Genomic DNA, 23,709 nt, shown 5'->3' with positions numbered 1-23,709 from the left:
CTGGCAGTACTTCCTGCATGATCAAATGGCCTTATAAAGGCACAAGCATGAATCACTGGAGTAGTGCTGAAATTATTAGTCGATTAAATTTTGACAGAAAAGTTTTCAAAATTTCCAAGTCAAGTAACTTCTAAAGTAAAACAACTGATGCATATTACTGTATACCTTTGGATTTTGTCCCCTCTGCACACACACAGCCTACCTCCTCCAGACAGCGAGCCTCTTCCTGTGCATTCTCTCTGGTAAATTCCTCCAGTGGGTACTGCAGTCTGGGGAACGGGGCGATCGGCCAATCAAATGATGGCACATCCAGCTTGTGGATTGCTTTGGAGTGTGTCGTTGCCAAGCAACCTTAACAAGGCAAAAGCATGGTGTTAGCCATGAACCTACAATGTGGCAACAGTAACTCAGCCTTTGAATCTTAATCGTTGTTCACTGTACAGTAGTTCAGGTGTGCTTCAGGTACATATCTATATCTATTAATAATATATCTATATCTAATATATCTTTATCTCTATAGCAAGCTCAAAGGGCACAATCCCTCCCTTTCCTGGTAGGCTTTTAATGTGAAACATCTGCAGGAAGCATTGAGTTTTATTGATAGTAGTTTACCACAAATATAGAAAAGATGGCCAAGAAGAAGTGACTGGAATTAAATGAAAGAAAAAACACCACTTAGTCATAAAGAGACTTTCAGAGCAGCAGAGTGGTGAGTATGACATGACTGCTGTTGGACTGATGGACATATTATACTTCCCTTGCTTTCTTTAACAACAACAACAACAACAACATGGCGGCGTAAATGTCACCCAAAATTCAAGACGGTGTGACGTACCTTCACAGATTCCCTATACAGTATTCTATTATAGTAAGAAGTATGGGCACTGGTATATGTAATAACTGTCCTTTTATTCCAAAAGTTGTAAAGAAAGCAAGAGATGTATAAATAATAAAGATGTAGGAGGGTGGGAGTGGATGAACCTGCTTAAAGAGTATCCGTCCATACGGGACGCTCTAAGAAGTAAAGCGAACGCACCCACAAGGAGGCAGGGATAATTGAATTGGTCAACACTACACCTGGCATTCTATTGGCTGGGGGATTGTGACAGGGTTATTGCACAAAGAAATCAGAGAGCAGAGGAGAAATCAGAGAGCAGAAGTTTCACGAGAGCACAGAAGCAGCCTGAGTGCGAGGAGAAGGGCTGAAGCTGGAGCGCACGGAATCTGTGCACGCAGCCACATGTCTGAGTGCAAGCACACAGTTTGAGCAGAAGCAGAGCAAATCTCAGCGCAAGTGCGATGGCAGGTTTACAAAATCTGAGCGAAAATCAATGCGATGTAGCATGGGAGGGGAGCTCTAAGGTCATTTTTTTCAACTCACCACAGTGGCAGTACTACTGGAGAACAGCAATAGGTTGTGTTTATTTAAGTATTTAACGTACCCATGGTTCTTCCATGGAAACCTCCCATGAAAGATAAAATACTGAGGCCTGGACAACCTGGAGCCTGAGACAGAGAAACAGAACAGAGAGGAGGATGCAAATATTTAGTACAATGTAGCTGAAATCCCAAAATATTATGATGAGTAGTGAGATTTTTCACTCACCTGGTTTATCATGCAGCTGCTGAGGTCTTCATCAGATGGTGTGTTGTGGCCTCGCTCCTTGTTCTATAGCAAAAGCAAACACACTGTTAGGACCTCACACAGAGATGAAGCTAAATTTACATTTGGTTGTTGAGATAATATTTAAGTTCTGATTTCAGCAAATATCAACCTTGAGAACAGAACAATAAACATCCTTACTAAACCAAAGGGTGTTCCGTCTCAGTTACCAATTAGAAAAGAAAAGATAAGAAACTCAAGGTGTCAGCTGAGCATTCCCAATTTAATTTTTTTGTATTTAAAAAAAATACAGTCAAACTCCGTCACCACTCATTAGGTGCAGGTTTATGGCTACCATGTCTAGCAGATGATCAGGGGTTATATTACATCTTAATGACACAGAAAGCTTAGTCATCATAGTACTATCAGTGAACAGTGAGGACCTTTGTCTGAGAGACAAAGTATCATTAATAAAAACCTAATGATGTTACGGTCACGTCATCAGGGTTACCTCCGTCTGGGCTTGAAGATTATTTTTAACAGAAAGCAGAGCTATCCAGTTGCATTATGGGAAATGTTGGATCTACACTAGCTGGACTTATATAGCGCCTTTCTAGTCTTTTCCGACTACTCAAAGCCTTTCAACTAAGTAACTCAGTCGCACACCGAAGGCACAGCCCTCTGGAGCAATTTGGGGTTCAGCGTCTCGCCCAAAAACACTTCGACATGTGGGCCGGGGGAAGCCGGGATCGAACCGCCGACCTTCCGATTGGTGGACTACCACTAAGCCACAGTCGCCCCTAAATCAGGTGACAGAATTTAGTTTTAGTCTTTTGACGAAAATGTATGAGTTTTAGTCACATTTTAATCAACAAAAGAATTTTTCATTTCTCTCCTCAGTAAATCCACTTATCATGAACTCTGAACATCTCTTTGTCGTTCCTGCTCACCTAGCATTAGCATTAGCACAGCTACCTGTGCTCTCCACTGTAGATCAGCGAATCATTCGGAAGCTGGTTCACTAAAATACTGTTCACTGTTTGGGTTTAGCTTGAGAAGAGAAGCTAAAACGTCAGATAATGTAGTGATATTTCTTTAGTGAACATCTAAAGGAAGTTTTAGAAGTTTATCAATCGAGGAATTTACTCATTCCTTTGGATAGCAACACGATAGACAGCCAACTGAAAATAACATTGTTACAAACATCACTTGATAAAGTTGCGTTAGCTTCCTTTTTATAAATGTCGGCGCGCTGCCCGCACGTTTTCGTAGTTTGTCCCAGCTGTTTTGTTGCTGCTTCTTGTCTAAGAAAGAATTTAGTTATGAAATCTGTTTCTTCCAAGAACGTCAGATAACATTACTGACGCAGACAGAACGTTACTGATTGCAAGATGCTTCTTATTAACAGTAGTGTAACACGTCAAACACCTAAATCAACTTCTGGACACGAGATACTATTGGCTGGTGGAGAAAACAACTTGACCAATCAGGAGCTACAGTGTGTGAATAAGACATTAAAACAGTCATTCGTCCATTCGTCCGTCTGTCACATTATTGTTTAGGCTGAAAGAAAAATATAGCACATTGAGTCATTTTTGGCATGAAAAAAAGGTCAACACTGTTGACCAACGGCCTTAAAGTCAGAACATCTTGTCCTTTGCTACTTAGGGAAAAATATCAAAATCTATCTCTCACAAGTCTCCCAGCTTTACAGAAGTGCAATTTAATAGATAATACAGCTGGGAAAAGTCTCCATGCTGTTAGCTGTGTTTTTTATTTACTAAGGTTTTCTACCAGGAACCTCTGGAGGAACTGCAGGCTGCAGACCGGCGTGTTTCCTCGTATCTCCTGCTGAAGCACACAAACGCTGTTTTTTGCACATTTATATTTTTGCAGATTAATAAATAGTTGTGGAACCAAATGTGTGTATAGTGGCTGTTCTTGTATCTGAAGACAAGTATATACTACTGTATATGTAAAAAGACACGTTATGCTTGTGTTAGGGTTAGTTAATATTTACAGCGCTCTGAGGAAGCAGTGGCTCTCAGTTTCACCATTATACACCAGTAATCTCACTATTTAAAACAGGTGAGAGTGCACAGGTTAAAATAAGCAACAGTCCTCATGCTGAACTGCAGGTGATGTGTTTAATAAGTTAAAACAATAGTTATGCAGCTGTGTGATGGGTGTAACCTAATGGGTGTAATTTTCCTAATCTTTGCAGGTCTTTAGACCGCAGTGGAAACGCACACAACAACGGGCTGAAGAACTTTTTAGTTCCTTGAAAAGTAGCTCCTGGGGATAAAAGGTCCTGGTACTTTGGGTGGCAACGCGGCTGTAGTCCGAATGTGTACTCACTCACCCTGTACCAGATAAACATTGCTTTGTAAGCATTCTCATTGGAGCAAGAGCCACAGGCCATCGTCTGAACACGAGTCATTCCAGTGGGAGCCACCTGACAGGAGGGAAGACAAATTGCAGAATTGTTGTTTAACTAGCTTAATAAAATTGAATTCTGGCTGGTAAATGTTTGTGTCTGAGTGTGTGTGCTTTACTAACGGAGATAAGACTTTCAGTGAGTTTGTCTGGAAAGTTCTCAGGCGGTAGGATTCCCAGGGCGGGTCGGTTCACAAGTGTACTCTGAAAGAAAGGTCATGAACACACACACACACACACACACACACACACACACACGCACGATTTTGGTCAACAAAACTGAAACTTTTCTTAAAGATTTATTCAGCAAACTCTTTTCAATTCGACTCTCATCAACCTTCAAAATGCTCCTGCCCACATTACTACACTGTGATGTAGTCGTTCATTTAAAGTAGGGTAGACAACAGTATAAGCTCTGTTCACTGATAACATCCACCAATAACTAAATCACATTTTTCAAAAGCATCACTAGCCAGGTTTCCATCCACATGTAGTGCAAATTTTAACCGAATTTCGAGAAAATCGGCAAAAGAAAATGTGAATGAATGCCTGTTTCCATCCACTACCATAATGCGACTATTAGGAGTTGGTTTACCGAGGTAAGCAGTAGGTGGCACCGATTCTCCAGTCGGGTGCCATTAAACCGCTGCAGAAGAAGAGGGCGCAACAAGATGACGTTATTAAATGAGTGCCAGTCAAACCTCAAACGGTGAAAAACAATGTAGTACACACGATGGAAATATGACAGTTCTGTCAGTTTCGTGTATTATAGTGAGGAAGGTTCCAGCCCCCCCTCCGCTCCACACCGATCTGATGTCTTAGTCAGCAGCTATTTTTCGTCTCTTCAGTGGACGTTGAAGTCGCAGAAAAATGCAAATAAACACGGGTGGATGGAAACACACCTACTCCTCCTAAACATGTAGGCTAAGTAATGCAAAATGTATTTCACTATCGTTGGTGTTTTTATGGTGAGCTATGTGTCTTTGTCAACCTGCGAATAAACCCTGCTTTGCTACTACGTCAGTAGTAGAAGCCGTAGAAGTCAGCAGCATTTTTATTAGAAAAATGATGAGGATGGAATGTCAGAACTGTGGTTATCTTAACATAACATGCCCTTTGTAGTGTGCAGAATCCACTATCAGAACCACTTTACTACACTGGACTAGCGCACACTATGATGACATAAATGATCTTGAACGTGAAGACGACCTACCAGATTGCTGGGATTGGCCATCAGCTTGAGGAGAGCAGGGTGGTTGTAGCCTGAGGGAGGACAGAGTGGGAGTGGAGTAAACATCTGACTCAACATCTGTACCAATGGATTCTGTGCAGCAGTCAACAGGCTCTGGTTTTATACCGTGAAGCAGATCACATACACTATTCCCTATTACATATCCTATTACAAGCTATTAAATATCACAGTCTCTCTAGCCTGGGACAACTATAAAATGTCCAAAAATAAGCATGTAATAAACAAAAATAGACCAGTCAGCCAAAATCTCTGTTGGTAAACAAGAGCATGTCCACAACGTCCAAGCAACACACACACTGGGTTTGATCGATCGTGTTGCCAGTTTACTGATGGCACGGCTATTGTTGCGTCAGGTTTGGATATCAACTTCTATATCTTAGACAGGAGTTTTTTTGGAACTAATGGAGGGAGGTCAAAGTTGCTCATTTTATGTAGATCTGGTAAGGGAAGATTTGCAGAGTGCAGATATTGAAGAAAGTGTTTATTCCCAGCCATGGTATTCTTCAAAATGAGCTTAGGATGTGTTATGCCTTTTTCAATCTAAGAGGGGAGGGTTTTTTACATCTGGGTTATTCCAGATGGGGGTAAAAATTGATAACCCATCAGCACACCATTTGCTGTTGCAAGTGACCTCTGGGAACCAGTCACCCACAGAGACCAGCTGGCACCACCTTCTAACGGAAAGCTGCCTTCAGACGCTCACCGCACGGTGGCACAGGCATAGCACGATGCAGGTATACGCCATCAAAAACGTGCACTAAGATAACTTTAGCATTGGATTTAGCTAGCTTTGCATGTGTCACTTCTTGCTACGTCACATACAGCTGTTATCTCACTGATTGCACTTTGAAAGGTCAGCAGCAACCGAGGTCAAAGTTGAAATAATTTGAACTTTGAGTGCAGTATGTTATTGATTAAATGTTATTAATGTTATTGACTATTTCTCATACATTAAATGTGATATGACAAAATATGTAAACTACATACAGTGAATATGTCTGTCTCACACATATATGCTTATAGATGAGTCATCACCATATACACTCATATCATATACCTCATCAGACTGCATCCAGAAGACGTTAAAACTGGTTTTAAAAAAGTCTAATCCAGCTGATGATGGAAGTATCTAACAAGTGAGCAGTCTCGCTTCCTTCTAATCTTTGTTGAGAGCTGCACCTGCTCATTATTATCTACTGCTGCTCAGCACAGCGACCCGAAGACTGCGTGATAACAAACTATAACAACTATTGAATCATTGCTAATTTGTTTGTTACTAAAAAACCTTTTCTAATATAACGTACAAATGAATGATTCTTTTGATGTTTTTATTTCTCTAAAAGTGTTACAGTTTTTATTAAAAAGGCATTAATGCTTTAAGAAATGAATTTGTCTATTTAAGTGAATTAAAATCGCGTTTTCTAACTTATGGCCTTGATGGCCTTGCATGTGGCCTGTGTGCCCTCAAAAAAATTGCCCCGCTGCAGACCAAGTGGCCTTGGCCCTAAAATTACGAAATTCCAGCCCTGCGATTCTTTAGAGGGTTAGGGTCTGGTAACCCTAAGCCTTATTTCTGACAACTTTCTTTAAATCTTCCATTTTTCTGTCCAGATGTGTTTGCTGTTCCTTGTCTTTCTTCTTCTTGTATGCAGAGTATGAGATGATTTTCCATCTAAAAAACAGCTTTTCATGTTTCCCAAAGTAATGACGCTGAGGTATTTGGACAATCATCTATCTCTAGGAAGGATGCCCACTCTCCTTGAATAAAACAAAATCTGTCTTTGAGGAGAGATTTGTTGGAAAGCCATCTGGTGATGGGTTTATGTAGATCGCTTCTATTCCAGATAAGGGAAACAGGAGCGTGATCACTGTTTATAATGGGGCAGATTTGTGACTATAATATTTGGCATAATTGAGTGGCTGGTTAAGAAAAAATCAAGGTGTGATTATGTGTGGTGACCGGTGAGAAAAATGGAAACTCTTTAACAGTTGGCTGTTGTAGTCTCCAACTATCACCAAGACCAAAATCACTCATGAACTGTTTTAATGTTTCAGAGTATGTATGTTGCCTGAGTTGGTTTTTATCTACTGATGGATCCATGACTGTGTTGAAGCCATCACCTATTATGACTGGGCAATGTGAGAGAGGAGAGAAACTTACTGAAGAAAGATGGAGAGATAGATACCAATCTCTCAATTCCAACACTCCAAGATATATACATTTGAGTGATGACATGTTATTTGCAGCTGTTTGTATGAAGAACAAAATATTAGTGCTAATATATATATATATATATATATATATGTGTGTGTGTGTGTGTGTGTGTGTGTGTGTCTGTTTTCTGCACATGGCGAAGCTTTGAATCTTACCTAAACTGATGTGGCTGCCTTACATAAATTGCAGAAGTGTTCCACTTCCAACCAGCAGAGTGCAGTGAGGTACAAGGAAGATCTCCACTTGTTTGAGGTTCCTACATATTCTCAGTTTCAACATTGTATTCTTTCTATAACTTGAATTTCTCATCTGGGGTTGAATTAATTGTTTGTTATGAAGAGTTATGAACAGGTCAATAATCCAATATAAGGAATAATAGCAGGTCTACAACTGCATATTAAACAGGTATAGATATTAGAGTTGATGTGTGCAATTCCAAAATCTTTCAATCCACTGACATCAAGCTCAATTTTGGACCAATAAATGTCATAATCAGTGTAACATTTCTTGTCAACTGGAAAACCCAGCCAAGTAAGAGCAGAAATATAGATTCTAAATCAGTTTGGTAATTTCACAGTTTCCTCAAAATATAGTTTTCCTTGACTGACTCAAATGCATGCAGAAAACCTTCAAAACTAAAACCATGCTTGCCAAAAATGGGACAGATCCTCCTCAATTAAGATTCAAAAGCTGCCCCACAGAGAGGGGGTGGGGGCTGCTATGCTCACTCTGTTTTCCATGTAGATCATTTGAATGCTGGAGGGCAAATTTCTAGTCCACAAACCCTGAGGGCTTCCTTCACACTCAAGACATACATTCTTTCTCAATAGTATCGTATTAGGGTATACTTCCATGTCAACTTAACTATGTAACATTTGAAATTGAGTTAAATCAGGGTCAGATTCAGCCTTTGGTGCTTTATTTTGGACGCATTCATCTAAGGCATCTGCATATCTTGCACTTCTCTCCTGCATGCATATGCACTGAAGCAAGCAAACAAATACTTGGAGGGGATGTGACAAGTGCTGTTGACAGTTTTGTCAGGAAAATTCTCGGGCTAAAACAAGGCATATTAATGAAAGGTTGGGGGAGAGAAACGTTATTATTGTTTTTTAGAAATCCTGGACATGGTGAAGAGTAGAGTAGAAACGGTGAGCATAAACAAATGGCATTAAAAACTTTGAGTGAAAACTGAATTACATTTGAAATGCTGGTCTGGTATGGTCTAAAATAAATCAACGTATCTATGCATTATGAGAAAGTTGTCCAGGCCCTTTCAGCTACTGAATTAATTAAGTGTGTGAGTTCCTGGCTACAACAAAAACCCTTCTGTCAGGGAGGCCCTGAGGCCTTGAGCTGAAACAAATAAAGTTAATCAGGCTGGAAGTACTGCAGCCAAACCGGAGTAAATGGTAAAATTTGGAATTTTTTGAATGGATCCGGTAGGAGGTCCCTTTTCTACTGGACAGTGTTTAAAGGTGCAATGTGCAAGACTTGCAAGATCTGGCCACCTGTCGAATTCATACTCCAAACAAAGAGGGGCAGTGATGTTGATAGGTTTTCTATGAGTCCCCGAGACCCACAGGTGGTGAAAATGTATCTGAAAATTAAACAAATAAATCCCAAATCTGTAAATACACTGCAGACACACAGCAGCTGACAGACAGAGGAGGTCATATTATACAGAGAAATATTAGATTTTTCTTGGTGAATACATGTTTAAAATGGAAGCTAAAGAGCAACGAGAATGCTGAGCTTTCAAGTTTCACCAGGAGTCAAACACCATCAAGCACATCATGTTTGATTAGGAAAGTAGTTTAAGAACAAGCACACAAAAGGGCAACCATTTTCTGCATACTGCCTTTAGAAACTGAGTACAATTAGCTGATAATTAGCCTGATCAGCCACCGTCAGTAATCAGTACAAACACACATTATTAGACTGTAAACCATTAATCAAACCAATAATCGCAGTCAATGTCAGACAAGCTTATCATACTTTAGCAGTTACCTAGTGTTCCTGTAGTGGTGACAAAACCTTAAAAAAAAAAAATAGGCTAAACTGAAGCTCCCTGCGCTCTCCGGGGAAAATATTACACCAAACTCCCTTTAAGAAATGTGACATTAACAATTCCTTACGTGTCCGCAAAAACACATAACTCTAGAAACACAAGATAAAAGGCATCAAATGTCAACAGTCTTCTTGTCAATTTGGCATCATTATAATCCATATAGATAAACTGTATTTCCCTACTTCCATACTTTCCGTACATCACATTCAACGCGCTACCAGCCTCGGTTGTTTAGCTGCGCTGTTTTAGAAGGCCGTGGGAATGAGAGGCGAACCGTTTAAAAAGTGCTGGAGAGATACAGTATATGTGCAGACAGTAAGAAAAAGGTTTTTTGACAGCAAGGTTTCTTTTGTTTATTTCTATGATTTCAACACGGATTAGTTGTTCATAATGTAGCACTATCAGGGGAAAAATCAAGTGCGTCCCCTGGACGTGTCGATAGTGAGTATTTGCGTCCTTTTGGATTTTGACGTGTCAAACGTAGGACGCATACCGTTCAACTTCACTGTAGGGGGCAGCATATCACCAGAGTAGCCGCTAACTGCTGCTAACTGTAGCGGCCATTAACTAGTTAGCTCAGTTAGCCGTACAGCTAGCGGTCCCATTAGCTGACTCTGCCCCGACTGGGAGCTCGGAGCACCGGGAGAGTGTTGGTGTTTACACCTCTAGCAGAGGAGCTTTGGACCACTAGGAGGAGGAAGTTTTCAGGTCCGGGGGAGGGGGACCCAGCTGGGAAAGCCGGTGGGGAGCGGGCCACCAGAATGGGCACCAGAACTGCGAGAGGGAGGTCGGGCATCAGAGAAGCAGAGATTTCATTCGAGTTTGAATGAAGTGTGTTTTATGATGAGTTAACAAGGCAATTAAGCTGTTCGGCGAAAGAGAGAAACTTGAATTCAGAAGGTGTACAGATGTATTTTTCTGTTTATCAAGGAAAATAGGTGTAAGAATATTTCCTTTCTTGACATTTTGTGAGTTTATTTTGTTTGTTTATTTATTAGACTAAAAAAGCGAGATAGCTTGTGTATCGTAGTGAACTTGACGCTCGCACACATCTCCCAGGTGAAACTAGAGGCTTGAACTATACTATCAGACTATCGCCTCTTCAAGTACTAACTGTTATTTCTTCACATTCTGTTGATAATTTTAGTTCATTTTTTGTTTTAAACTATTATTCTTACACATTGCACATTTAAGTTGTACACTCTGTAAAATATGCTGATATGATATTATTATAAGGGCACAATCAATAATCCAAATATAAACAAAAGGGTAGTCCCATGCTAACAATCAAAACAGGAATAGAACCTGCAATCAGTTGACAGGTCTTTTACTACACAGACAACATCTCATGCTGGTATTGACATGTGATCTGTATCTGGATATCTGAACTGGATCAAGAAGCGCATGTTATAATGCAGGTGTAAATGCACGCAGAACACATTGTGTTATGCAATGCCACCAGCCAGCCCACGTCTGCATCTGGAGGTTTGTGATCTGATCTCAGCCAGGTGTAAATGCAGTTTGTACAGTTTGACCACATGCTTCAAGAAAAAAAAAATTAAAAACATGACTCTGCTAAACACAGCTCAAATCACATCATTAAGTTTGCTGATGGCACAACAGTTGTGGGCTGCATTACCAATTGTGAGGAATCTGCATTCAGAGATGAGGTAGCTGAAAAATGGTATGTGGACAATAATCTGTCTCTTAATGAAAAGAAAAGACGAAAGAGATAATCATCGGCTTCAGAAAGAACAATACTGGTCACTCCCCACTTCATAGCAACATAGCACCCCACTCTCACCACATTCTACAGGGGCTGCTTGGTATGGCAACTGCAACAACTCTGACTGTAAGACCCTGCAGCAGGTGGTGACAACGGCAGAAAAGATCACTGGCTGCCCCCTGCCTTCCATTCGGGACATTTACAAAAAGCGCTGCACCAGCAGGGCCATCAATACTACCACAAACTCTCACCTGTTCACCCCACTTCCATCTGGAAGGAGGTTCAGCAGCATCCAGGTCATAAACACAAATCTAACAGTTTTTCCCACAGGCTGTTAGGCTACTGACCGCTTTACTCCCCCCTGCGTGGCACTGCAGACTCATACAAAGGTCTAATCCCCCCCCACACACACTCACAGACAGACACACACCTAACTTATTAGAATTTTTTTTAATTAAACGACGATCTTTACATGTGTGACAGCACTGTTCATTCATTCACTTATCTTAATACTACTTGCACTTAACTGTCTGTGTACTTGTTTTTGTCTGCCTGTCTAGTAAATTTTACCCATGAACAGTTCCTAAATCAGAATTACCAATTCACAATATGTATCACAGATACTGCAATATAAAATGATACATACTGCGATAGAGGCTTTTATCTAAAATTGCCCAGTCCTACAATCCAGATAGCTGTGTTTGGATCTTTTGCTACTAACCAATTGGGATGGAGGAGATCTGCGTGTAGATATCCAGCATACGGTTGCCGTCCACATCCACCAAGTAGTTCCCCCTGCTCTCCTCATAGTTACAGAAGAAGTTGATTGCACCAACATTCTGGGAAGAGACATGTTCTGCATTAAGAACACACAGTAGAATTTAACCCTCCTGTATTAACGCCGCAGCAGACACACACACGAATAACAAATGGACACAAATTATACACACAAATTATTATACTGCGAGTATAAAAAGTCCAACATTTTGGTGAATGTTACCCAGAGACACTTGAAAATGTCATTATCATTTTAATCTCTGTGTTTCAGGTCTTTGTCATTTTTTGCTTAGCCTTGCTCAAAGAGTGGAAACACATGGAAACTGTCTGTCTGTCTCAGCCAAACTCTGCCATCCAACAACTCCAAAGCTGCCCTGTATCTTTTCAGTCAACACATGTAGAAATAGAAACGTAAAAACAAGACATTGAGTCTTTAGGAGCAGATATTGCAATAGTTGCAATCATCAAGGAATAAAACACAATAAAGCCTAAAAGGCTTATTTCCATTGTGGTCCAACATACGACAAACAACACAACAAAAACATAAAACCTTAACACCAGTCGAGACAAAGCATACAGACAATGGCAGGTTGGCACAGCCAATATGTTCCGAGTGGTCTTCATTGTATAAATCAGGTTACAAGTTACTGAGAAACCACCTTTTCAAGGCCACTCTGAAGATGCGCTCTGATGTGATAAACTTTAGGCTTAAAAGAAAATGATTCTATTCTATAAATGTATTATATACTGCAGCAGAATACAGACATGTGTGGAGATGTTGTTCCCTCGCAGTGTGTCTGTGAGATTGTGTGTTTAAGTTGAGCTGAGGTTTCAAGTGGACATGTGCTACTATTTTTAGGGATGTAAACAATTGAACAGGGCAGTACAGGTGTCACATACATGGCATTTTCTGTATTTTTCTAGCTTTTTAGAGCTCAGGTGAGGCAGACGATCAGTGGCTAGATACGGGACCCATTTAATAACTGGTTTGTTAAAAAACAAAATAAAAAACAATGAACTACGCAGTGTGACTTATGGATCCTGTACTTTGCTTCAGTCCTTCAATATGGCGCTTGGCACTAGATGGTGGTCAATGCAACATTGGCAATGAAAGTGCAAATGTATTTTTTGCACCTGCAAAAACATTTGTGAAACATGATTCTGGAAACATTTGCATGCCAATATACACACACACCCCTTGTGTTAAAAACAAGCCCATGGAAGGCTGCAGATTTCTACATAAGCACTACATACGCTATAAGAGGGGAAAGTGCTACTGTATGTGGAACACCATTAACTGCCAGGGTTCATTTAACTAGTTCACTGAGTTAACATAATTGGAGATCCCATCTGGCCACACACACAGAGGCATTGTTATAGTCTTTATTATGCTTAAAGGGAATTCTGTATTTTTTTATGTGGATGTCCAGTCAGTGTTGCTGGTAAATGTAGTCAATTGACGCAATACATTCCTCAGTGAGTGCTATATTGACAGAGAAAACTGAGTTTGCCAAGTAGTTCTTCCTGCATCCAGCGCTGTCATTTGACAGGATTCAATTCAATTTCAATTCAATATTATTTATATAGCACCAATTCATAACAGAAGTTATCTCATTGCACTTTTCCTACAGAGCAGGTCTAGACCAAACTCTTTATCTCTCCAAATCCCACCATGAGCAAGCAGGACAGTGACAAAGTTGGAAGCAGGGAAGAACTACAGGCTACTTCAGCTTGGATTTCTAGTCTGCCTGCGGTGGGGAAGTTTTTGGTTTAGAAGCGATTACTGTGGTGATATTCACAGTAGAAGCTCAGCTAGATTTGGTTAGCTTTGCTGTTATATGGAAGCCTGCTGGGTGAGTGTGGGCATCGGAAGCTTGCACGCAATGCATCCTGGTACATGTAAGCAGTGCCAGCATGAGAAGAACTCAGCTTTCTTGGTCAATACAGCACTGACTGAGGAATTTATTGCTTAAATTGACTACATTTACCATCAACATTGACTGGACATCCACACAATTGTCTCCCAGCTAGGGAGAGAGAAAACTGATCACGATTTGATTTACCACAAAAATTGGTTTATGTTCTACTGGAGCAGCATTTTTATATTCTTGGTGTTTAAATAGACACATCATCATGTGCCAGACACACACACACACACACACACACACACACACACACACACACCTCAGCTCACCTGGATTTCTCCCAGTTGTTTCGTCAGCTCCTACAGATTGGGGGGAAAAAAGTTAGTTACACTCAGTAATACCTGAGGAAGGGATGGAGTGTACTAATGTGTGTGTGCACGTGCGTGCGTGTCTCTGCGTGTTACTTGTGATCGTGGGCCAGGGACTGAAGTTTTCATGGAAGGTCCATCGTAGTCAAACTCCACCTGGGTCTTCGGTGCTGCCTTGCTGACATATCTGCACGCTGGTAGAGAAAACATAGACAACAATAATAAATAATCTAAACACACACAGAGGGAAACAGTGTGTTTACATGTTATCTAATATCCCTGTTATGATCAGGTTTTTGGTTATGTGTTCGCACATTTGCCTTTATCCGGGTTTTTATTTTCTGGATATGCTAGTTGGAGTATTCTGAATATACTGAAACCAGTATACTGTGACATGTTCACACCTAATCCAGGTTTCTGATCACTGCCATGTGCATAGGTACATCATCAACTCAAGTTGTGTAGTAGTCAGTCAGTGAAAAAGATGAATAATGCAATGATGATCTACACACTCAGTGTGTGTTCATCCTGAGCTGCTGAGCTAAGTCAGTTGGTACAGAGATAAGGTTGTGAAAAGTCATGTATGACATACACAGTCAGAAACTTGGATGTTAAATAATGTTAAATATGTTAAATAACCAGGTTCCTTAATGTTCCATGGAAACACCATATCTCAAATATAATTGAAACCAGGATGACTTAAAAACAATGATATCAGTGAGTTTGTAACCAAACTCAATATCAAGAACACCTGTAAAATTAGATGTAATCCATGCCATGTGGATCTTAAAAGATTAGTGAGTCCTTAAAGATCTGTTTTGTTACAGCTGAGTCTTTGGCATACTTGCATTCTACAACTTAGAAAGTAAAACTATCATCAATGTGTGTTAACACAGTAGAGAGAGACAGGGACATGGGGGAGAGAGTATGTAGGTATGTGGATAAGGATTGCATCTCTCCTTTTTTTTAAATGTTATTTTATGTAACCTTTATTTAACCACAAAGTCTCTTTGAGATACATTATCTCTGTTACAAGAGAGACCTGGCCAAAATGGCATGGCAAGATAGGTATTACATAGTTACATAAGAACAGACATCATTCATTTACAACTATCACATATAGCACAACAAAACAGGACAAGACAGACATGAGAGAGATATCTTTTACAGTGATTCTACTGTCTTCATTGGACCGTGACTTCCAGCACGCACTGGGATAGTTTGCTGCTGAATGTGAAGCTGCTGGGATGACACCTCCAAGTCTAAGGCCATGGAAAACTGAGGTGCTCCCTGTGGGGTCAGGTGTGAGGTGCTGTCCCAAGTATCTAGAGGAGCATTGATGGGTTGTCAGCAGTAATGTGGGCATAGTACCAGACTGTTGTAAGCTGTGCCCAAAGGAAACTTGGGGGAAAATCAGTTTACCAGTTGATCTACCTTACAAACGTCACCTATTGTCATGAGCTTAATAATGATACGGATATAAGCAGCCAAATTGAGTTTCCTTGGAAGGGTGGAAACCGGGACCCCCTCCTGGAGCTAGATAAGGGAGGGAAGCTTGATGGCGACTGTGGTGGCCAGGTCTTGACCCATGGGGCCCGCTTGGGCACAGCTCGAAAGCAATACATAGAGCCACAGCCCTGTGGGCCCACCACCCGCAGGGATAGGCATTGGGGTCGGGTGCATTATCATTCAGGCAGCAGGCAAAAGCGGACATAGAGTGATTCATAAGTGAATAAGTTCATAAGTGAAGTTTGGTAAACCCAAACGTGTAGTGAGGGTGAACTGGAAACGTCTGTCTGAGGCCCCTGTCTGCGAGGTCTTTAACTCCCACCTCTGGAAGAATTTCTCATGCTAGGAGTTGTGGTCAGAAGTCAGTACCTGTCGTGGCGACAACCTAAGAAGGAGGCCGTCAAGCTGAGGAAGGAGGCCTTTCAGTCTTGGTTGGCCCAGGGGTGTGAAGCAGCAGACAGGTACCGGGAGGCCAAAAGGGCTGCAGCTTTAGTGGTCACCGAAGCAAAAACCCGGGTGAGGCAGGAGTTCAAGGAGGCTTTCAGTTGGCCTCACAGGAAGTTCTGGTAAACCGTAAGACAACTCAGGAAGGGAAAGCAGGGCTTGGCTCAGGCTGTGTTAAGCAGGGGGGAAGAGAACTGCTCCAACCAACACGTCCTCTGTGGAGGAGGCAGAGTTTGAATACTTGGGGGAAACCTCACCCATATCTCTGGCAGAGGTCTCTGGGATTGTTAAGAAGCTCCTCAGAGGCAAGGCGCTCTGTGTGTCGCCCTGAGATGTTGAAGGCTCTGGATAATATTGGGCTGTCTTGGCTGACACGCCTCTTCAATGTCCCTGGAGGTTGGGGACAGTGCCTGCAGAATGGCAGACCGGGGTGGTGGTTCCCATTTTTGAAAAGGGGGACCAGAGGGTGTGCTCCAGTTATCAAGGTATCACAGTGCTTAGCCTCCCTGGGAAAGCATATACCAGGTTGCTGGAGAGGAGGCTCGGACCAATCAAACCTCAGATCCAGGAGGAGCAATGGAGATTCTGTGTTGGTCGTTGAACAGTGGACCAGCTCTTAACATAGCATAAAGGCTTAAGCAACACAAGGTGAAACATGCAGAGAGAGAAATGCTCATCTTGTAATTTTACCACCTTCTAAAATTACTGTAATTAATGTATTCTCAATCTTCATCTTCTAAAAACAAAGAAAATAAAAATCTGTTTAATTTTAAAGTTGTTGAGGAGATTCTTCTCAGGTCATTTTAGTCTACAAAAACATTTTTTCCCCTTTTCACCGCTGCTCCCTGTTGAACAGGTGCTAATATCGCGCAAGTTACATATTCCATATCTGAAAAGGGCTATGGATATCCTTCAGGGAAGGCTGGAGAAAGTTTTGGGGGAAGAGGTTCTATTTGGTGCTCTTGATTTTAAAAAAACTAAATGGTGAAGGCAGTGATAAGGTCCAGCAGTCACTTGTATCTTCCTCTGGATAAAAGAGAAAGAAGAAGAGAGAAGAAAGAAAGAAAGAAATAATACAAGAACCCAATATTTGATTTTACCTGATTAAGTTAAGCAGCGGAATTTGGCCTGGAAAAAAGGGGTCACCAGCTCTTAAGGATATCCTTTATCACCATTAAGTAGGTGACTTCCAGGGGTACATGACTGTGTTCAAATAAAAGTTTTAGTCCATTCTCACTGAGAAGCCTTTTATGCATTATCTGAAGAATCTGAGGCTAAAATTGTTAGTTGTGAACGAATCATTCCTGTGGTAAAGCTGTATATTTCCCGCTGCCAAAGAGCGCAAGTTAGTGTGGATCTTGGTCTTGATCTTTAATAAGCTTATTGCCATAAAGTAACAAATCATCTCTTTTCCTACAGAATGTCTCTGACCTCCATCTCCTGGCAGGCTACAGGTTAGGACCCCTCTGGAGCTCTCCTAAATATCAGCACAAATAAGAGTAATTTCACAGGTTGCTCCTAAGCCTAAAGTAGGACCAAATATGCGTGACTGAGAATTTTTGGCCTTTTAGGACAGATTTCCTAAGACTTTTGATAATTATGGACCCTGAGTTGCTTCAGTCTCTAAATTATTCCATCACCCTGTCACGCTATTGATAACTAAGTATATATCATTCTGGTTAACAATGTCTACTACATGGTTAAACTGAACTAGTACATCTGACTCAAACATATTGGCCTATTGATAATTGACAGGAAAGAGGACCTTTGAGATATCACTCAGTCATCAGCCTGTGAGAAGCATGCACACGTGCTGATTACCACATCCTGCTTCAAAGTCAAACATTTACACAGATTACATAATGCTGCTCTATTTTCACTGAAATGTGGTTTCATACTTTTTGTCCCTGAGAACATCAGAAGTATTATGATTTCATATTTAGTGGTGATATTGAAGTGAAAATTGATCAAAAACGACAACTCAAGTTCACTTGGAAATTAAGTTTGAAATGAGTTGCAACACATAGCTCACAGTGTGGTGCAGATGTAGCATGGCAAGGAGTTATATCAAAGTGGGGCATAGGCACAATATTTTGCTTTATTTTTTCAAAATCTGATTTGGTAAAATGATGATGCTGCTTCTCAGACTCTGCTGTTTCTTGATTACCTTTACCACCCAGAATTTAAGACCAATTCAGCGAATTAAAAAGGGACACATAAGTGTTCTTAACAGCCTCTTTCTAAGTAAACACTTGTAGTAAAAGTTGTAATGGCTGAAGGAGCAAAATAAGGACATTAATTGCAATCGGAAACAAAGTCCTTAAGCATTTAGTGAAATTGTAGGTTAATCAAATCAATTAGCAAAATGTCATTACCTCGTGAAATGGTACATACTGACTGGATTTAAAAGGATTTGTTTTAAATTGAAGAGTGCTGGATTTACCTGGAGCACTGAGCCACAAGTTTTTCTGCAGGGAGAGAGCAAACTGACGGCTGATCAAGGAGGACGCCATGACAAAACGGTCAACACACAGGAAGAAGTGCGAGAGAGAGGTCTTCACCAAGTCACCTACAAATAGAGAGAGAGAGAGAGAGAGAGAGAGAGAGAGAGAGAGAGAGAGAGAGAGAGAGAAAGAAACATGGGGTGGTGATTAATGATACTTACCTAACCCTATACTATGAAGTGGAGAAGAGAAAGCCAATGGGCTGTTAAATTCACAAACTGAACTTAAGTGGTATCTCTCAAAGTTGCTAAACGTATTTATTTAAATTTCTTTGTCTGACTGGTCTTTGTCACTGTAATTAACTCTATTCACAAGTTTATTTCATCACTCTGACAACTAGGAAAATCACAAACAAACAAACAAAATTCAAAAACTGGAATAATCAGACAACAAGGAGTGTAAATGTATAATGTTCTCATATGATGACATTATATTGTATAACTTTTGGCTTTCAACTAGAAGAATGTTTTCTTGAGAGAAATCTGAGATGTTCCATTTCAGGCTTTCTAACAGGCTCAACTGAAGTCCTGCAGCTGATCATTTCATAAACAGTGATTTTCTTATTTCAGGTGCTGGTGCATTGGCTTCCACTTTCAATACGGCACTTAGGAGTAGCTGTTGACATCACTGTAGGACTTTAACAGGCAGCCCATATGGCCATTCCACAAACTTTTCTAATCTGACACCTCTAGGGTGAAGGTTCGGTTAAGTTTAGGCAAAAAAATTACTTGGTTTAGGTTACGGACAGACAATTGTTTAGGTTAAGAAGAAGACTACCTTCAAGAATACAAGACACCAACACGGACTGTTAGTAGCAGACAGACAGACGCGAACTGCAGTCTCCGGTGTCCAAGTCACACCTCACTTTCAGCTGAAGTGTACTGTGATATAATAATAATACATTTTATTTCTATAGCGCCTTTTACAAACCAGAGTTACAAGGTGCTTCACGAAGTACAATATCATACAGATAAAAAAAAAGAAACAGCATTATAACGTGCAAATAGTTAGACATCGAAAGATGAACAAAATATAAAGAATAAAAAATTTAAACATCTGAATAGGCATAAAAATATTATACAAATGCCAGTCTGTACAGGTGAGCTTTTACTCTTTTTAAAGTGAGGTACTGACTCAGCTGATCTGATGTTGGGTGACTGTGGCTTAGTGATAGAGTGGGTCTTCCACCAATCCGAAGGTCGGCGGTTTGATCCCAGGTTCTCCCAGCCTACATGTCAAAGGGCAAAACACTGAACCCCAAATTCCTCCCGCCGTCAGTGTGTGAATGTGATATGTAGTGAATTTAAGTATGTAAGTGAATAAGGAGTTACAGTAGTCTAGGCGGGAGGAAATGATGGTGTGGATAAGCCATCCAGTCCTTAATGGCAGCAAGGCAGCAGTCCAGAGAATCAACAAGTCAGTCAGGTTTTAGAATGCATCATAGCACAAAGAGCACTGATGAAAATTACAAATGACCTTTTGATTGTATCAGTCAATGGACTTGTCTCTGTACTTGTCTTGTTAGATCTTAGTGCTGCGTTCAACACCATTGACCATCACATCTTATTACAGAGACTGGAACATTTAATTGGCATTAAAGGAGCCACACTAAGCTGGTTTAAATCCTATCTATCAGATTGATCTCAGTTTGTACATGTTAACTAAGTCCTCTGTGCACACCAAAGTCAGTCACAAAGTTCAACAAGGTTTTGTGCTTGGACCAATTCTATTCACCTCCTAGAATACTTCCTCTAGGCAATATTATTAGGAAACGCTCCATAAACTTTCACTGTTATGCGGATGATACCCAATTATATCTATCAATCAAGCCAGATGAAACTAACCAGTTAGCTAAACTTCAAGCATGCCCTGAGGACATAAAAACCTGGATGACCTGCAATTTTCTGATGTTAAACTCTGACAGAACTGAAGTTATTGTACTTGGCCCCAAACACCTCCGAGACAAATTATCTAAAACTATATTGTTACTCTAGATGGCATTGCCCTGGCCTCCAGCACCACCATAAGGAACCTAGGAATTGTCTTTGATCAGGATTTATCCTTTAACTCCCACATGAAACAAACTTCAAGGACTGCCTTCTTTCACCTAGGTAACATTGCAAAGATCAGGCACATCCTGTCTCAAAATTATGCTGAAAAACTAGTCCATGCATTTGTTACTTCTAGGCTGGATTATTGCATTTCCTTATTATCAGGCTGCCTGAATAAGTCCCTTAAGACTCTCCAGTTGATCCAGAATGCTGCAGCATGTGTACTGACAAGAACTAGAAAAAGATCATATTTCTCCAATATTAGCTTCTCTGCACTGGCTTCCTGTAAAAATCCAGAATATAATTTAAAATCCTTCTCCTCACCTACAAAGCTCTTAATGGTCAGGCACCATCATATCTTAAAGAGCTCATAGCACTTTACTACCTGACTAGAACACTGCGCTCACAGGATGCAGGGTTACTTGTGGTTCCTAGAGTCTCCAAAAGTAGAATGGGAGCCAGAGACTTCAGTTAACAAGCTCCTCTCCTGTGGAATCAGGTCCCAGTTTGGGTTCGTGAGACAGACACCATCTCCACATTTAAGAGTAGGCTTAAGAATTTCCTCTTTGATAAAGCTTATAGATAGGGCTGGCTTGGGTGAGTCCTAAACCATCCCTTAGTTATGCTGCTATAGCATAGACTGCCGGGAGACTTCCCATGATGCGCCTCTTTCCTCTCTCCTCCTCTCCCTCTCCATCTGTATGCATTTTTTTCCCCATTACTGCATGTTACTAACTCCACATCTTCTCTCTCCCATAGTTTTGTGCTTTCTCGTTTCTCTCCTCTCTCCTTCTATCGCTTTCAGCAGGTATTTCTGTCTCCGGAACTGCAGAGTCTGGATCTGTGGTTGTGGGCCGCCTGCTGCCCCCGTGTTCCTGCTCGACAACTGCTACTACAGTTATTGTTATTGGATCTATTACTATTGTCATTATTATTTCTACGATTATCATTCCTATTATTATTACTTTATTAATATCACCACTACATTATTGCTATTTTAAAATTCTAGGTGGAATTCTCTCTCTCTCTCTCTCTCTCTCTCTCTCTCTCTCTCTCTCTCGGCAGCAGCGGATGGCTGCCCACCATTGAGTCTGGTTCTGCCCAGTGCCAAAGTGCAATGAGATAACTGTTATGAATTGGCGGTATAAATAATTGAATTGAAGGGGCAACAGATACAAACTGAACAAAATAGGGCCAAGGACTGAGCCCTGTGGGACCCCCCATGACAGTGATTTTGAAAACTCTGAAAACCACTCTGGAACAGTTTCACCTAGGCCAACCCAGTTCCTGAGTCTGTTGAGTAGATTTGTGTGATCAACTGAATCGAAGACTGCACTCAAGTCCAGCAAAATGAGAACGGTGTGAGTCTGCACTCATCAGGATGTCATTTGTTACTCTGAGTAATGCTGTTTCCATAGTGGTGGAGGGCGAGGGCTCAGGTGAAGGGAGAATTGACACAGCAGGAGTAATTGCAGCTTTGATGTTTTGATTTGGTTTACTAAACTGTTGATGGTACTGAAAAAAAATCTTGAGTTATGCTTTTCAGAGGCAACATTAGAGAAATAAGAGTGTCTCTCACATTTTACCAGTGAATTAAATGATGATAATAACTCCCTCATATGCAGCCAAACTTTTGACTTTTTCCATTGACGTTCAGCTCGTCTACATTCTCTTTTAGTTTTGTAATATTTTCATTTATCCACGGCCTTGGATTGGAGGGACGACATGACCTAGCTGTCATGGGGGCTATTTGGTCCAGAGATCTCCTGCACATGGTATTAAATTGGAATGCCTCACTTGGATTGTTATATACATGACGTCAGACGCTGTGAGGTTGGCTACTACTTGATCGCTTCAGTTTTAATGCCGATTTGAACTGCTTTTAGTTTCAATGTTTGTGTCTCCTGATGCCTAGTTCACAATCTGATTTTAAGATGCCTTTTAATCCGTGCCTTGATTAGCACATACTGGAGTTTGCTGTCAGCCGAGTGAACACCCAACAGCTGGTTAATATGACTTTGGCCTGCGAGACATTACTAACCTCAAAGAGGATATCTGATGGCTCTCAGATGAACTACGAAAAAAGGATTTTATTGACACTTCAGCAACACAGCGATCTCAACCATGAACTTAGCCATTTCGGATACCATCCTATGGGACTCATCTTCACGTTGCCTGCACCCGATATGAACGTATTTACTGTACATTAAACATGCTGCCCTGATGAAGATATAGCCGTTTACTAAAATGTAAATAGTATTGTAAATTATTTCACTAAGAATAACTTACTGAACATATTTCGGGAGTCATATTTTTGCCCTCTCTGCGCTAAAGCAAGTGCTTTGAGCGGTAAACGCTGCAAATCCCTGTCCGTTAAAAAAATGCAGTGAAAATACAAAACATAAATACAGTCAGCTGTGCCCTCATAAATACAGGATCCCCTATGATATTATTGAGGTGGCACTATTTAGAGGTTAAATGGTGAAATGACAAAAATCACAAATGACAAAACGCATTTTGTAATTTACTGCTTATTGTTATGCAAATCATTTTTTGGAGAGGGACAGGGAGAGCAAGCAAGAACCCACCCCCCCGGTTGTGTGTTTAAAAAATGTATACAGTTTTGTTGACACATATGTTAATAATAAAAGATAAAATAAAAGAATAAATGTAAGAGAAAAATGGGCAGAGTGAGGCAAAGAAAGGCATGGCTGTCTGCTCTCTCTCCTCTCATCTCTTATGTAATACTTCCAGCAGGAACAGGAAAATTCCAGCTATCTGCTTTCACACAGCAAAGAAAACCCTGACCCTTCACATGCATGCACACAGACACACACACACAAGCATACTCGTACATGCATGTACGGTACACAGTTTCTTGGCAACAC

The 23,709-nt window shown here is 40.8% G+C and overlaps 1 protein-coding gene across 1 annotated transcript in view; it reads right to left on the bottom strand.

The window, feature by feature from the left end:
* Positions 1 to 23,709, bottom strand: part of abat (4-aminobutyrate aminotransferase) — a 39,222-nt gene that overhangs the window by 8,468 nt on the left and 7,045 nt on the right. Inside the window, exons 2-11 of the mRNA XM_044182747.1 lie at positions 18,710 to 18,835; positions 14,410 to 14,507; positions 14,275 to 14,304; positions 12,025 to 12,142; positions 5,253 to 5,302; positions 4,163 to 4,243; positions 3,966 to 4,058; positions 1,607 to 1,669; positions 1,443 to 1,506; positions 203 to 351 (exon numbers count right to left, since the gene is read on the bottom strand). Of these exons, the coding sequence (XP_044038682.1) occupies positions 203 to 351; positions 1,443 to 1,506; positions 1,607 to 1,669; positions 3,966 to 4,058; positions 4,163 to 4,243; positions 5,253 to 5,302; positions 12,025 to 12,142; positions 14,275 to 14,304; positions 14,410 to 14,507; positions 18,710 to 18,779 (816 nt within the window). The 5' untranslated portion in view covers positions 18,780 to 18,835. The remainder of the gene's footprint in view (positions 1 to 202; positions 352 to 1,442; positions 1,507 to 1,606; positions 1,670 to 3,965; positions 4,059 to 4,162; positions 4,244 to 5,252; positions 5,303 to 12,024; positions 12,143 to 14,274; positions 14,305 to 14,409; positions 14,508 to 18,709; positions 18,836 to 23,709) is intronic.

This window comes from Siniperca chuatsi, linkage group LG21 (genome assembly GCF_020085105.1).
Source record: "Siniperca chuatsi isolate FFG_IHB_CAS linkage group LG21, ASM2008510v1, whole genome shotgun sequence".
NCBI lineage: Eukaryota > Metazoa > Chordata > Actinopteri > Centrarchiformes > Sinipercidae > Siniperca > Siniperca chuatsi.
Note: the sequence above shows the minus strand (reverse complement) of the source record. Positions and strands in the feature narration are given on the sequence as shown.